This window comes from Zootoca vivipara, chromosome 13 (assembly GCF_965207765.1).
Source record: "Zootoca vivipara chromosome 13, rZooViv2.hap1.1, whole genome shotgun sequence".
NCBI lineage: Eukaryota > Metazoa > Chordata > Lepidosauria > Squamata > Lacertidae > Zootoca > Zootoca vivipara.
Genome location: NC_142596.1, coordinates 28567920 through 28583539, shown reverse-complemented (window position 1 = coordinate 28583539; position 15620 = coordinate 28567920). Strand labels below are relative to the sequence as shown.

Below are 15620 nucleotides of genomic sequence, written 5' to 3'. Positions count from 1 at the left end.
TGAAGCGCCGACCTTCTGATCAGTAAGCCCTAGAGGCTCAGTGGTTTAGACCAAAGTGCCACCCACATCATTGGGAGCAAAGTAAGGGGAGGAGGAGACAGGTGGGGGGGGAAGCTCCTTGACCCAGACCCCCTCCTTTGATTCCCAGACACTCCTTTATTTCCTCCTGCCATGCAGCAGAGACCTCTTGAAGTCTCTCTGTGAAGAGCAGCCTTTGGGCCTTGCTGTGTCTGCTGTGTCTGCTGTGGCCCTGATGATTGTTATCTCTGACACTTCTTCATATTGCCTGGTCACATCTCTGTGTCTCTCTCTCTCACACATGCACTCTCCTTATTTCCTCTCCACTGATGAACTCCTTCCCCACCCCAGGGGAGTTCTGAGTGGCCTCTTTGCAATCTGGGTGAATTGCTGCGCTGAGATCGCCCCCCTGCTTTGCTGGCAGAAGCAGCAGGCAGGGAGAGGGAAAGACGCAGCCAGAGTGATTGGGAAAGCTGGGCATCCATTGGGAGGGGTCGGGAATGACCTCTTTGCCTCGCTTAGTGAGAGGCTAAGGGGTGTTGGACTGGGGATGCCGTCTCTGTCACATAGCCAGATTAAAAGGGATAGGATGGAGGATACTTTAGATGTCCTCGACTGGGCACATTGTTCAGGCTGCCTTCAAGCACTTTAGGACCTATTCCTGATCCTGGTCTTGCAGAAAGTGCCTGTTTGGAACTCACCAGCACTGAGGATACTCTATGGCAGGGGTCAGCAAACTTTTTTCAGCAGGGTGCCGGTCCACTGTCCCTCAGACCTTGTGGGGGGCTGGACTATATTTTGAAAAAGAATATGAACAAATTCCTATGCCCCACAAATAACCCAGAGATGCATTTTAAATAAAAGGACACATTCTACTCATGTAAAAACATGCAGGCTGGATTTAGAAGGCGATTGGGCCGGATCTCTGGCCCCCAGGCCTTAGTTTGCCTACCCATGCTCCAGGGGTATCCTGGAGGACGGGGTGCAGCCTTTATTGCTAAGGGAAATCCATGTATGAAAAAGGCTCAGAGCTGAGGCAGGGATGAGGAAGTTGTATGGGGAAGAATAATATTTGGGCAGGGGAATCAATGGATTCAAGAGTGCAGGTCTGGAGAAAGCCAAATGCATATATAGACACATGCCCCATGCACACTGGCACACAGCCAGGAGCCTTGCATTATGAGCCCCACCCCTGCCAGGGGTTCTAAGCATGTTCCGGTGGATACACGGGTGAGCTGCCCTCAGCCTTTCCTGCTCAATTTGGGGAAGTCATTGCAGGCCAGGAGCAGGGCGTTGTGGGGAGGTGCCGCAAATGTACCACAGCGCATGCACCCTCTTAACCCTCTGCACATGTTCTTTGAATGCCTGAGCAGCAACACTGCTGTTCACATAGTGGCGGGTGGAGATTTCATTTGATTTCCTCTGTAACTTGTCTGTTGACACAGTCTCCAAATCCACCACGGTGTGGTTGCTGTAGCAACTTCACTCCTTTCTTTCCGTCCTCTGCTTCTCCTGATCCTATCAGGTTGTAGCTGATGTTGGCACCTTGGTTGTTATGGTAATACTCACAAACACATTCCATTGACATGGTATTATGGGGTAGGGGGGTGGGTGGGACGGAAGAAGCATCCACACTTTTCAGAAGGATACCAAATGCAAGTTTCAGCTGGTTACAGAGATAGAAGCTGCCCTGCTGCCCTGTTTGAAGAGAAAGCCTTGCTCAGGGCGGGGTCTCCAGGCTTAGATTCCTGCCTTCAGCCAGATATTGTGTGTGTGTGTGTGTGTGTGTGTGTGTGTGAGAGAGAGAGAGAGAGAGAGAGAGAGAGAGAGAGAGAGAGAGAGAGAGAGAGAGAGAGAGAGAGCCTTTAGAGGCCTGTGGACACCTTTCAAAACTGGAAAAATTGGCTATTTCCCCCTCCCAAAGAAATCAACCCCCCACCGCATATTTGATCCCGGAATGTCCCTATTTCCCCCACCTATGCTGCAACTGCTGAGCTTGGGGAGGAGGATAAGTCGGCACTTGTTCTGAATGGCAGTAGCAAGGGTGGCTGATTGGAGGCTGCACTCCTAAACAGGATTTCCTAGGAGGGGTGTCCCATCAATATGAAAGGGAATCACTTCTAAGTAAAGATATGTATGATTTTGTTGTAAGGTTCTATTCCAGAGGTCAGCAAACTTTCAGCAGGAGGCTGGTCCACTGTCCCTCAGACCTTGGGTGGGGCTGGACTATATTTTGGGGAAAAAATAATAATGAACGAATTCCTATGCCCCACAAATAACCCAGAGATGCATTTTAAATAAAAGGACACATTCTACTCATGTAAAAACACGCTGATTCCCCGACCGTCCGTGGGCCGGATTTAGAAGGCAATTGGGCCGGATCCGGATCCAGGCCTTAGTTTGCCTACCCATGTTCTATTCTATGCAGTGGCATAGCTGGTATAGGGGCACAGGTGCAGATGCTCCGGGTGCAAAATTGTTAGGGGCACAAAATTTCAACACCCAATGCTATCTCAATACAGCTGAATGTTTCCATCACTGGGCTCTGGTGAAAGCAGCTTCTCCATGCGAACCAGGAAGTGACCTTTTCAGGCAATAGAACAACTCTTTTTATCTCTGTGACTGCAATCTTCTGGGGGTACGGACACCATTAGGCAGTTGAATGTGGCAGTGGCCCTGGGCACTGGCAACGCATGGTACACCACTGATTCTGTTCCAGGGGACATGAACTACCGTACCTACTTTGGGTTTTGGAAGCACAAGTGCCCTCTGCAGTTTGGGACTCCTGTATGACCCTGCCTAGATTTTAAGGTCTGTGGCAAGAATCTTGCTTTCAGTTCCTCTGACTTCAGAAGTGTTGTTCCCTGTGATGGACAACCTTTGGGAGGATAGTGAAGAAGACAACGATAATGCCCATAGCTTTTCATGGATGGTTAATTTTAGTTTCTCGGTCTTTATCGGTGCTCTTACTGCTGTTTTTGTTATTATTGTGCCATTTTAAAAATACTTTAATGTTAGGCATTGATCTATATTTTTTTAAAGGAAAATGTGTCACCTTCCTTGGAAGCACCTCCTGAGCAGCAGGACAGACTTCTTTCCAACATAGGGATGCTTTTCCCTTAAGCAGAGCAAAAGAGACCTAGAGGGGAAATGACTTTTCACTCACAGGGCAGCCCCTGACCTCTTGCAAGGGGTGGTGATTGAACTGCAAAGGCCTCTCTCCATGGTGGGATGTTCCTTGCTCTCAACCTGTAGCAGGAATAGCCTCTTCTTTGTGTGCAGGAGGTCCCAGATTCAATCCCCAATGGCATCTCCAAGGAAGATTCCTCTCTGAAACCCCAGAGAGCTGCTGCCAGTCAGTGCAGATCCAATACTGACCTATTGGTCTGGCTCACACAAGGCATCCTCTGCTGCCCTCCAGTGTTGAGGTCACCTCCATACAACCTGGATCACCTTCTGTCCACATATGGCAGTTCCTTGGAGGCCAGACTATACCCCTCCATTCTGCCACATCTGAAGGCCTTCCTCTGCTGCCCCCCAACCCGTCAAGCACCTTCAGCACACACCAACACCCTGCGGAAGACGGCTTCCACATTTCCCTGGTGTGGGCTAAGTTCCTGTTCCATGAGGAGCATATGGGCAACCAGGATGTTCCTCGGTAAAGCTCTTTACCAGCCGTGTTTAAGGTTTGTTAAAAACCCCAGGGAATTAAAGCAATATGCCCCCATTATGGAGTAGCAGCTGTGGGGTCTGCGTTGCTTATTCAAAGGGATTGGAGGGCACACTTTGGTGATGGGGCTTTGGAGAGATTAAAATTATTTTCAGCATTAAGCACAACATTTCAAAGTTAATGCTTTTGGTCTTGAATATGGATTCAGAGAGCAGAAAGAGATTTACAAGACATTACTTCTATGCAAATTCCAGCAGAAACCAAGGGTGGGTTCCCCCCCTCTCTTTCCCTTCTTTCTTTCTTTTTTCTTCTTTTTTTTGTTGAGCAAATTCAACAAGAGATTTGACTCGGGGGCTTACAGCAAATAGACTTTGGTTTTCATGCAGATTGCTGCCTTTAATGGCAGGCAGGCAGGCAGGCTCAATCCCCTTGAAAATTCCTAGCTTGTCTGACTGGGATACTAACAGGGCACAGTTGAGAGGCCAAGCAATTACAGCCGGATGTGTTAATGTACAAATGGGGAAGGAGGAGGAGGAGGAAGCCACGAGCTTCTTGTTTAAAGATGAAAACAGATGTTTCTCCCATGCTATGTTGGTGAGCAGCTGGCTCCACGCCGCTCAGAGGAGACAGTTGCTGCTCTGAGGCCACCCCTGGTGAGGCACCCATTGGACACCTTCGCTTCAGTGGTCCTGATCTACGGGAGTTTCTGTTAAACTTCTGCAGCAAAAGCATCAAAACACAGCCAACAAAAGGTGTCTTTCCGTGCAGGATTGCAGGAAGCCCCCGCCCGTGTAATGAACAAGCAGCCTACGCAGAGATAAATGACAGCTGTGACTGAAGGAATAAACAGGATAATCTGGATTTAAATAAGTCACAAAGGGGTGGGGGTGGGTTGGCAACATGCAAATTCGCAAATTTATAAAATGTATCCTTTCAGAATTAAGAGCTTGTTTGAAGCCAGCAGTTAAGAGCCATTATTCAGCCACCTTCTTTCCCCCCTCAAAGGCATTTCGGAGCCAGCCTTCACTGCTGCAACTAGGGACGGGAGACAAATTTCCTCCCGCTTGCCGATAAATAATAGGTGCCCTAAATGGAACAGAGAGGTGGGCTGTTCCGACAGGAGAGGAATTATCCCATCAAGTTTTCCTGCCTGCGGCAGGGTCATAATCCAGGGAGGATATTGGAGCTTTGCATATAGAGGCTGGAAGCACCATCAGCCCCCCTGAGCACCCTAGGAATACCCCCAATATACCAAGAGACTTCTGGACCCCATTTCATTGCAGAGGAGCAGCAGCTATCAGGCTTCCCAGAGCCCAAAGCAATGCACAGGGGCGTCTTACCCATAGAGACTAGTGGTGCAGGGCACCAGGGCGCCAAGTTCTGGAGGGCGCCAGGGTAGAGGCGGAGGCTGGACACGGTGCCTCCTGCCATCAGTTCGCCACCCTCACCCGCCTCCACCATGCTACGCCGAAGCAGCGCCACGCCCGGAGCCTCCGTCGGCCATGGCCACTGTGACACGAGGCGTCCAGCTAAGCCGGGAGGCTCCACGTTCAGCCTCCGCCTCTTCCCCGCTGGAGGAGCCGCTCTCCAGCTGCTGCCCACCTATTCCAGTCCTGCCGGCAGCACTGTCCTCCCTAAAAAAAAACTCTGGGAAATGGGGGGGGGGCGCCGGAGGGAGCTTTGCACCATGGCGCCGGATATGCTTAAGACGGCCCTGGCAATGGGTGCAGCTGACCTAGAGGGCTGTGGGGAGGTCTGATTGCCAAGAGGAAGGCTTGAGTGCCCACCAGCTCCTGCATTTGGATTGCAGTGCCGGCTAATCAAATATTTGGCCAGCCATTGCAACCAATGACCTTCTCCAATAACTCATGAAAATTACAAGGAGGCATGCGGTGAGGAGGGAAGAGCATGAGGTTGTTTTTTTCCTGCTCTGCTGGCCTCTCCCTTTTATTCATGAGCTCTGCCTCTGTGGCCCCAGGAGTGAGGGAGAGCCAGACTTGTTGGGACACTGCAAAGGGCCCCCAAAATGCCCTCCCCAGAACACACACACACACAGAGTCCTCAGGATGCACAGCCAAGATGACCTGCCTGAGCTCAGTTGCTCCCTTTCCGGAAAAGGTTGCAGCATAGGTGCCAACTCTCTGGGGCCCTGGGTGCCCAAGCACCCACAAAATTCCCCATGAAAGGGCTGGGCACCCACAAATTTCGGTGCCAGGGCCCTGCACACTGCATGGCAGCCACAGCCCTGGGCACCCACAGTCATGGGGCCAAGCTGGCACTCCTGGGTGGCACCCTCCCTTTTGCACTGAAGCGCTGGCTTCATTTAGGGGAGCAGGGAACAAGCTGGACCTCGCTTGGGTGGCTTTGCTGTTTGCAAACAGATATGGGATCCAGACCTCCACAACATTCAAAAGGAATAGTGACAGAAAGGAACTAAGCCCCCTGGCTAATTTCACTGAAAAATGGCTGCTGCCCTGAACGGGGGTCTAGTAAAGCCAGCCTGTGTTTCCCTACTGTAATGTTGCTTAGTGGTTGATTCAAATGATTTTGACTTTGGCATTAGCACCATCCCTTGATGTTGGTGAGGGTCCTTCCCCTCTCCTTCCTCTTATTGCAACACAGACAGCAGGAAGAGTGGGGGCTTTCCTGGGAGGAAATGCTGAGCTCACAAGGCTCCTCAAGGACCACCTGTTAAATGTGCCCTCTGCTTCTTGTTGTTTAGTCATTTAGTCGTGTCCGACTCTTTGTGACCCCATGGACCAGAGCACACCAGGCACTCCTGTCTTCCACTGCCTCCTGCAGTTTGGTCAAACTCATGTCGGTAGCTTTGAGAACACTGTCCAGCCATCTCGTCCTGTCGTCCCCTTCTCCTAGTGCCCTCCATCTTTCCCAAAATCAGGGTCTTTTCCAGGGAGTCTTCTCTTCTCATGAAATACTTTGGCCACCTCATGAGAAGAGAAGACTCCCTCTGCTATCTCTGGCCTATTGCTTCCTGTGTCTCCATTGCTGTCTGCCACTATTCCATTGTATCCAGCTAGAGGCTGCTGCTGCTGCTGGCACCCCAGTCAGCCAGGGACCAAGGCCCCAGGCCAGCACTTTGCCACTGCAGTAAAACGCTTGCAGTGCTCCTAACACTGAGGGTTCTTCTCCAGAAAGAGGCATTATAGGCGAGGTGGCCACAGACAGTACTTGTTCAAAGTTTCACACTTCATTGTGGTTCCTAATTGCATTGATTTAAATGGTGTTCTCAAAGCTACCAACATGAGTTTGACCAAACTGCGGGAGGCAGTGGAAGACAGGAGTGCCTGGCGTGCTATGGTCCATGGGGTCACGAAGAGTCGGACACAACTAAACGACTAAACAACAACAACAACAACAACATTTCTGCTATTTATTGACTGGCATTGATTTTTATCTGTAATTTTTATGGTATTTTAATTTATGGGGTTTTGCTGTCTGGCTGTGATGTCTCCAGACCGCTTAGAGATTTTCCTTTTGGAAATGCCCAGCAGTATATAAATAATGTAAAACCAAACCATTAATTCAACCTCTAACAGTATTTGCCACTGCAGAAATGGCAGGGGTGATGTGCAAAGACATGTGATCAACAATGCCTCACTCTGAGGAAGGACCCTGAGAGCCTCAAACTTAGGTGGACCAAAAGGTGGTGGAGGCAGTGATAGGAAAAGGCAGGGGGGGGGAAGCATGGAAGAGGCAGTTATGGTAGGTGCTAGAGCTTGATGGTTGGCAGCAGAAGCAGCCTCTGGTAGCAAAATGCCTTTCACACCATCTTCCTCTTGAAAAAAGGCTAGGCATTTTGGAGCCAGATAACTCCTCACTTTTCAGGAAAGTCCTGAGGGTCCTCCTATCCTGCAGCTTAGGCTCCCCACCCCCCACTCCACCCCCCAAAAAAGCTACCAGAGCAAAGCTGGATCTGGGGGATTACTGTCTGTCTGTCTGTCTGTCTGTCTGTCTGTCTGTCTGTCTGTCTATCTGTCTATCTGTCTATCTGTCTATCTGTCTATCTGTCTATCTGTCTGTCTATCTGTCCATCCGTCCATCTATTTATTTCCATTTATATTCCACCATTTTCTCCAAGGAGTTCTCCGCTTCCTCATTTAATCCCACAACAATCCTGTGAAGAAAGTTAGGCTTCAAGGCAGTGACTGGCCCTCAGTGAGCTTCATGACTGAGTGGGGATTCAAACCCTGGTCTCTCCTAAGTCCTAGTCTGGCACTACATCAAACTGGCCATGCCAGTAGCCATTTTCTCTGGTTGCTGCCAAATTACGTCTGAGCAGCTGGCTAGGTCCAAATGGGAATCCGCAGAGCATCGTCGTAAACATTCCAGTCTGTTGCACCCTCCAGAGCTCCAGGGCTGGGGCCAAGAGGGTCATCTGGAATGCTGGTCGACCCCCTTCTGCTCTACCCTTCCCTGGTGGGCTGGGCCAGCCTTTGCTTTGCAGCTGCCATGATCATGCGCAGGCAGCCACCTTGCCAAGGAGCTCAGTGCTGCTCCGCCACTAGTGAAGTGGCAAGCAAGTTCCTCCTGCCTCATGAAAAACACTTTGCAGAGGAACCTCAAAACCCAGCAGCAGTTAATTATTGACAGAGCATGTGAATTAGAGATAAAAGAAAAGTCATTCCTCCTTTGCACGCAAGATAGTAAATAAATTTAATTATGGGACAAGAGGCAGGGGATCTTCCTCTGTATTAAGTTTTATTAGCAGAGACATTTAAAAGCATGTCATCATAACAAAAAGGTCTTGTGTAATCCTAAATGTACCACTTTGGTACAAGGCTCTGAAGTGAATAGGCTTAATTGAGCAGATGGCTTGCTGCTCAGGCAGGTATGGGACAGGTTTATTGTCAATTAACTTTTGTCTACATATGCCTATGGCAAATTGACTGTATAATGGCTTCCTGAGGCCGCTCTTAACACTTGCCATGCCCTGGAGCTCAAAGGCAAGGGGTGGCCAGGCTCTATGTTCTGTTGCAGAGAAGGGCTGAGAGCATTAGAAGAGCCTGTTGAATCAATGGCCCATCTAGTCCAGCATTCTGTTCTCCCTGTGGCCAACCAGACACCTCCATGGGAAACTCACGAACAGAATTTGAGCACAAGAGCTCTCTCCTCGCCTGTGGTTTCCAACAACTGGGATTCAGAAGCATTAACGCCTCTGATTGTGGACCCAGAGCATGGCCATCATGGCTAGTAGCCATTGATAGCCCTCTCCTCCATGAATTGCTCTAATGCTCTTTTAAAACCATTCAAGTAGTTAGTGGCCATCGCTAACTGTAGAAGGTTGAGTTCTACAATTTAACTATGTGCTGTGTTAAGAAGGTCTTTCTTTTATCTGTCCTGAACCTTCAGCTTCATTGCATGTCCAAGAGTTCTAGTGTCACAAGATAGGCCATGCATCCTATATAATAAAGTCCCTGTGTCTCTGCGTCCAGTCCCTGTGTCCCTGGGTTTGCGCTACTGCGCATGTGCCCCACGGACACAGGGATTGGACGCAGAGACTGGACGCACACACACGCTCTCCCCCTCCCAAACCCTCTGCCTACCATTTCCCTACCGGGGCAGTAGCGGCGTCCTGAGGTGAAGGTGGAAGATGGGTCCATGTGGCGGCAGCCTCCAGCAGCAGCGCCGCCCCCGCCTGCCTAGAGGATACCCATCCCCTCCCGCCGCCGCCGCCCCGGCTTCGGCCCCGCGACAGCCATGTGCGCCCCCGGAGCCACCTTCCTCACCAGCCTCCAGCCTTCTGGTGAAGGAAGGAGGCGGCAGCAGCGGCGGTAACAGCAGCAGCGGGAGCAGCTCGGCCCGAGCGTGCCTCACCATCCCTAGTCTCTGCCCGTCCTGAGCTCCTCACCCTCAGGGGGCCGGGCTCGCTCAGGTAGGCCTGGCCGGGAAGATCTCCTCGCCACCTGCCACCTGCGCTTTTGCCCAGCTAGGCCCCTGAGAGGCCTCGGAAGGGAGACCCCCCGGGAGGGGGGCGGGCAGGTCTACTCGGGAGGAAGAAGGCTGCCTCCCCTTCTCCTCCCAGACGCAGGCCCGCCGCGGCAGGAAGACGCCCGGCAATGCGCACACACATTGGGGGTGAGGTAGGCCGCAGCCTCGTCGCTCCTCTCACATACGTTCTAGCGCCCGTTTACTTAACGGGCTGAATGACACTAGTAGTTGTATAAACCTCTATGATGTCGCTGCTTACTCGCCTTTTCTCTAAACAGCCCCAAATGCTGCAAGATTTCTTCATAGGGGAGCCATTCTATCCCCCTCATCATTTTAGTTGCCCTTTTCTGAAGCTCTTCCAATTCTGATGTTGTGCTCAGGCTGATCCTTTGGCAGGTGGGTGGGACATCCAGGCACTGCCTTTGTCTGTGGCCAACAAAACTCCTCCATTCTCTTGCCCTCTAGGGATGTGATGCCCAAGACCCTGGAGGGCCAGCTCACCATGGAGAAGACACCCAGCTATTTTGTCACCAACGAGGCCCCCAAGCGCATCCACTCCATGGCCAAGGACACCAAGCTGATTGTGGTGGTCAGGAACCCCGTCACCAGGGCCATCTCCGACTACACCCAGACGCTCTCCAAGAAGCCTGAGATCCCCACCTTTGAGGTGCTGGCTTTCAAGAACCGGACTCTCGGGCTGATCGATGCCTCTTGGAGCGCCATCCGCATTGGGATCTATGCCCTGCACCTGGAGAGCTGGCTCCAGTACTTCCCGCTCTCCCAGATCCACTTTGTCAGCGGGGAACGGCTCATCACGGACCCTGCCGGAGAAATGGCCAAAGTGCAGGACTTCCTGGGCCTCAAGAGGGTGGTGTCGGAGAAATATTTCTATTTCAATAAGACCAAGGGGTTCCCTTGCCTGAAGAAGCCGGAGGACAGCAGCGCCCCCCGGTGCCTCGGCAAGTCCAAGGGCCGAACTCACCCCAAAATTGATCGGGATGTAATCCAGAGGCTCCGAAAATTTTACAAGCCCTTCAATGTCATGTTTTACCAAATGACGGGCCAGGATTTCCAGTGGGAGCAGGAAGAGGGGGATAAGTGATGCTGTGGCAGGCAGAAAGAAGTTGTCTCCCATCCAGAGGTAAATGAATTTTCATCAGCAGTGTGTGTGCGTGCATGTGATGAAACTCTTCTGTAGGGCCTGATAGGGTTGCAAAACTGGACTTTGGGTTCCTGCAAGGCTTTCCTATTGGAAAAGAATCTCTAAGATTCTGCCTGGGGCTTCTCCAGATGCACTCCTTAGGGCAGGGGGAGATAACCAGGTGGGGTTGGACTCTGGGTGTGGTTGGACTCCAGTTCTCATCAGCCCCAGTGGCCAGCTTGGGCAATGGTTGGGGATGATGAGAGTTGGGAGTCCAGTCCAGCAATGTCTGAAGGGGGTCACTATGCTGGCTACCCCTGCCTTAGGGCTTCCATCAGTGACTCTCTTTCCATTGACTGCAACAAAAGGGAGGGGCTCCAGGACACAGTTGGAGAATTTCTCCTTCCCTTGGATACAGCCCTCCCCCAAAAGTTTTTTTTGCTAGGGTTAGTTGAAACTGCACCACTTCTGGGGAAGGCACATCATAGCTCAGAGGTAGAGCACCTGCTTGGCATGAAGAAGGTCCTGGTTCAATCCCCACTGGTGGCATCTCCAGGTAGGGCTGAAACCCTGGAGAGCCTTTGCTGCTAGTCATTGTGGACGACACTGAGCTTGATGAACCAGAGGTCTGGCTTAGTGTAAGGCAGCTTCCTCTGGCCTTCCTAAGTTCAAGCCAGACTGCCCAGTTTCCTGCCTGTCATAGCTAACTCCCTGGTCTCCCCTCAGTAAATGGGTATGAAAACAAAGCTTTGTAAAGAAGAAAGTTTAGAATCATAGAACTGTAGGGACCCAAAATGTCATCTAGTCCAACCCCCTGTCATACAGGAATCACAGACCTACCTTGGCTCCCAGCATGTTTCCGAGCTCAATTCAAATTGTTGTTGCTGACCTTTAAAGCCCTAAATGGCCTCGGCCTAGTATACCTGAAGGAATGTCTCCACCTCCATCATTCAGCCCGGACACTGAGGCCCAGCACCAAGAGGTGACAGGGAACCAGGCAAAGGGCCTTCTCAGTAGTGGTGCCCGCCCTGTGGAATGCCCTCCCATCAGATGTCAAGGAAATAAACAGCTATCTGACTTTTAGAAGACATCTGAAGGCAGCCCTATTTAGGGAAGCTTTTAATGTTTGATGTTTTATTGCAACAACAACAACAACAATAATAATAACAATAATAATATTCTGTTGGGAGCCACTCAGATTGGCTGGGGAAACCCAGCCAGATGGGCAGTGTATAAATAAATTACAGTCATACCTCGGTTTAAGAACGCTTCGGTTTGAGTATTTTCAGTTTAAGTACTCCGCGGACCCGTCTGGAATGGATTAATCCACTTTCCATTACTTTCAATGGGAAAGTTCGCTTCAGGTTAAGTACGCTTCAGGTTAAGTACAGACTTCCGGAACCAATTGTGTACTTAAACCGAGGTACCACTATTATTATTATTATTATTATTATTATTATTATTATTATTATTAATCCATGACAGCTTGCCACCCAACCTCTGTATAAAAACCTCCAATGAAGGAGAGTTGACCACCTTCCGAGGGAGTCCATTTCACTGCCATACATGAATTAGGTGTGTGTGTGTGTGTGTGTGTGTGTGTGTGTGTGTGTGTGTTTTGAGGCAGTTCATTTCCACATCAGTCCATTTTAGTCCCTCTCTGGTTGTTGTTGTTTTTTGTGAGAGTTAGAGCCATTTCGCAGCTGTTTTTCTTTCCCCACATCTGTCAGCCTGGCCTCGTTGCCACAGATGCACATGCATGATGCCTGTTGCCAAAGCTCAGCTTTGATTCTGGCATGCAGACGCCCTCTTGATCAAGCTAAATACTGGAAATGCCACGGAAGGCAGCTATGGCTCCGTAACGAGGCAAAGCCACCCCGGGGCTGAGAGCACATCATGCGCTTCATTACCCAGTCAAGTGGCACCCGAGCTTGGGATCAGGGAAAAGGTGCTAAATTCATTTGTCAACTTTTGGCAGGAGGCTGGGCTCCAGGATGGGACCATTTGTTTCCACACAAGTAAATGTCGGTTCATATTAGCCTGATTAGGAGTAAAAACAGCATCTGACATAAAACACTCTTTCCTTCTCCACCCCCCCACCCCATCCCACAATTTCCACCCCCCACTCAAATTATTATTGCATGAAAATTGGAAATCTGCACCAGGGCTGACTTTAAATTGTTTCACATGTTATTAAACTGTCATTTCCTCTGCTAAATGAGAGCCATGTTGTTGTGCAATTTAATTCACAGTGATGAATGGATTCAGGTGAAGGACTCATTTTTAACTCTTACCAGGTTTGAGCTCTTCATTGACTAGCTGGGGGATGCCCCTCATTGGGGGGAAAACCAGTATTCAGTGGAGGAAAAATCACTGGGCACAACCGCACCCTCATCATGCAGCTCAGCATGATTCCCCACCCCCCACAATCCTGACCCCATGGTAAAATCAAGCATGTTGGGCAAATACAATGGGAGTCGTGTAGCCACCCCTCTGCTCAGGACCAAGACAGTTTGCTAGTCAAGTGGGAGTTGGACTTTGCTGTAAAACTGGAGCAATGTCACTCACTCACCTGCTGCTCCTTTGTCATATTGCACCAGCCAGAACAAAACTGTCTTTGGTTCTTCCTCTAGGTGAGAAATGGCAATTGGAGATCAGCTGGTGGAGGGGGAACATTCAGGTTACAAGAGGCCAAGATCAGGACCATTAAGAAAAACAAATAGGAGAATAACTTAAAAAGTGGAGTGGCCTGCCATGCACAGCTATTCAAACGCAATACACATACAAGCTACAGCAAGGTAGCCGTAGCTCTTTGCAAAGCCCAATAAATCCTCATGTGTGGGACTTTGGAGCCATAGACAAGCTGGAAGGTGTGCAGAGGAGGGTGACCCAGGTTACAAAGGGTCTGGAAACCAAGCCTTATGAGAAACGGTTGGGGGAGTTGGGGATTTTCAGCCTGGTTAAGAGAAGACTGAGGGCATGGTATGATAGCCATCTTCAAATACCTGATAGGCTGTCACATGGAAGATGGAGCAAGCTTGTTTTCTGCTCCTCCAGAGGCTAGGGCCTGAACCAGTGGATTTGAATGACAAAAAAGGAGTTTCTGACATTAGGAAGAACTTTCTGACAGTAAGGACTATTCAACAGTAGAACGGACTCCTTCAAGAGGTGGTGGACGCTCTCCTTCACTGGAGGTTTTTCAACAGAGTTTGGATGGCCACCTGTCAAGGATTCTTTAACTGTGATTGCTGCATTGTATGGGGCTAGCCTAGATGACCCTTGAGATTCCTTCTGATTCTACAGTTCTATGATTTTGTGTCTTGGCTGTCTCTAATTACTGCCTTTCTCCTCCTTGCTCCACACAGAATCTGCCTGAGTTGGGGAAAGAGCCGGACTTGCCTAGCCTAGAATCTGGGTCCAGAACTGGCCACCAAAATTGAAGGGAATTTGCTCAATGGACAAAGATGGGGACAACACCATCCCTTTTGCACTTGGACAATCGCCTCCTTCCGCCCCACATTTCCAGACCAGCAGGATCCTGAGCATAAAGGACACGCCGAGGGAAGACCCTCTTTGGCCACTCTTGGTGGAGTCAACTGTCCTCTTTGTGCATCCAGAGTGAAGGGAAGAGTGACTGAGACCTTGGCAAGAGATGCTAGGAGCTTCTTCCTGTCCAGGGTGCCCTTTGCAGCAGGAGGTGGCCACTGTGCTGGGGAAATGCCCAGTTGATGGGAGTGAAGAGCAAGAGCCATTCCACACACACCCTGCATCCTGCACCATATATTCAGATGTTTATTTTTGATATGGGTGGAACCCCTGAGACTGACTTTGGGAGCGGCCCCACAAGGCCAAAGGGAAGGGAAGGCCTGGGTCTCACCCACCCAGAGATTCAGGAAATCTGACTAGCATCCCAGTGTTCTTCCCAAGCACAAAAAAACGTGGGGCTATTTATGTGTGTGCGTGTGTGTTGTTTTTTTACCATTCATGTGACCCACCCTCCACCTCTGTGGAGATGTTGCTGGCCTGGAGTCTGAGCATACTGGTGAGCTCCCAGTGCAAAGAGCTGGTGGCATCTGGGGGATTTATTCTTCCTGGCAGTTGGCCTGCATCAGCCACACTGGTGAAAGTCCTCAGCTCCACCCATCCGCTATTGCTACGCAAGAGGACCTCCTCATCCGCCACCAGCTCAGAAAGCGCTCCCTTGGAGTTGGGCTTTTGCCTCCCCTCTTTAAATGTCAGCATTCCCAGCACACAGAAGATTGAATTTTGTATTTGATTTCAATTAGCAAAGCATAAATTATATTTAATTTTCTACTCACAGAGACTGGATGAGTCATTGTCCTGGAAAGCTGGGGGAGGGGGGAGTTCAGAGATTGACAATGGGAGTTTTCATCGCCCAGGAGCTAAATTGCTTAAGCTGCCTCCCCCTTCCTTCCATCCGCTGTCTTCACGCCTCCCCCCTCCCTCTGTGTCATCACCCTCTACCTGAGAGATATGGAAATACCAAGCGTGAATCTGGAGCCAAACCCTACTAAACAATAAAAACCTTGTCATGGCAGTTGCCTTTCTCTGCTCCCTTTATGAGGTTGGCGGTGGGGGGGGGGTGAGGGCCGGGCTTGCTGCATTTGCCACTGTTGTTTCCAGGGAGGGGTGGGATTTGATTGGCCAGCAGGAAACCTAACAAAGCCACTCTCTGTTTTACCTGAGGAAGGGAGGATTAAATATGAGGTAGCGAAAGAGTACAAAGCACAACAGACACACACACCCTTTTAAATTTTAGCTGGGGCTATTTATGTCAAATTTGTGTTCCTCCCAGTGGAGGAACCATGGCACTGATCCTAC

At 50.3% G+C, this 15620-nt stretch overlaps 1 protein-coding gene across 1 annotated transcript in view; it reads left to right on the top strand.

The window, feature by feature from the left end:
* LOC118092996 (heparan sulfate glucosamine 3-O-sulfotransferase 4-like) overlaps window positions 1–15335 on the top strand; it is an 87386-nt gene extending 72051 nt beyond the window's left edge. Inside the window, exons 2-3 of the mRNA XM_035131701.3 lie at window positions 10103–10778; window positions 14144–15335. Coding sequence (XP_034987592.3) covers window positions 10103–10739 — 637 coding nt within the window. The 3' untranslated portion in view covers window positions 10740–10778; window positions 14144–15335. The remainder of the gene's footprint in view (window positions 1–10102; window positions 10779–14143) is intronic.
* The last annotated feature ends 285 nt before the right edge of the window (window positions 15336–15620 follow it).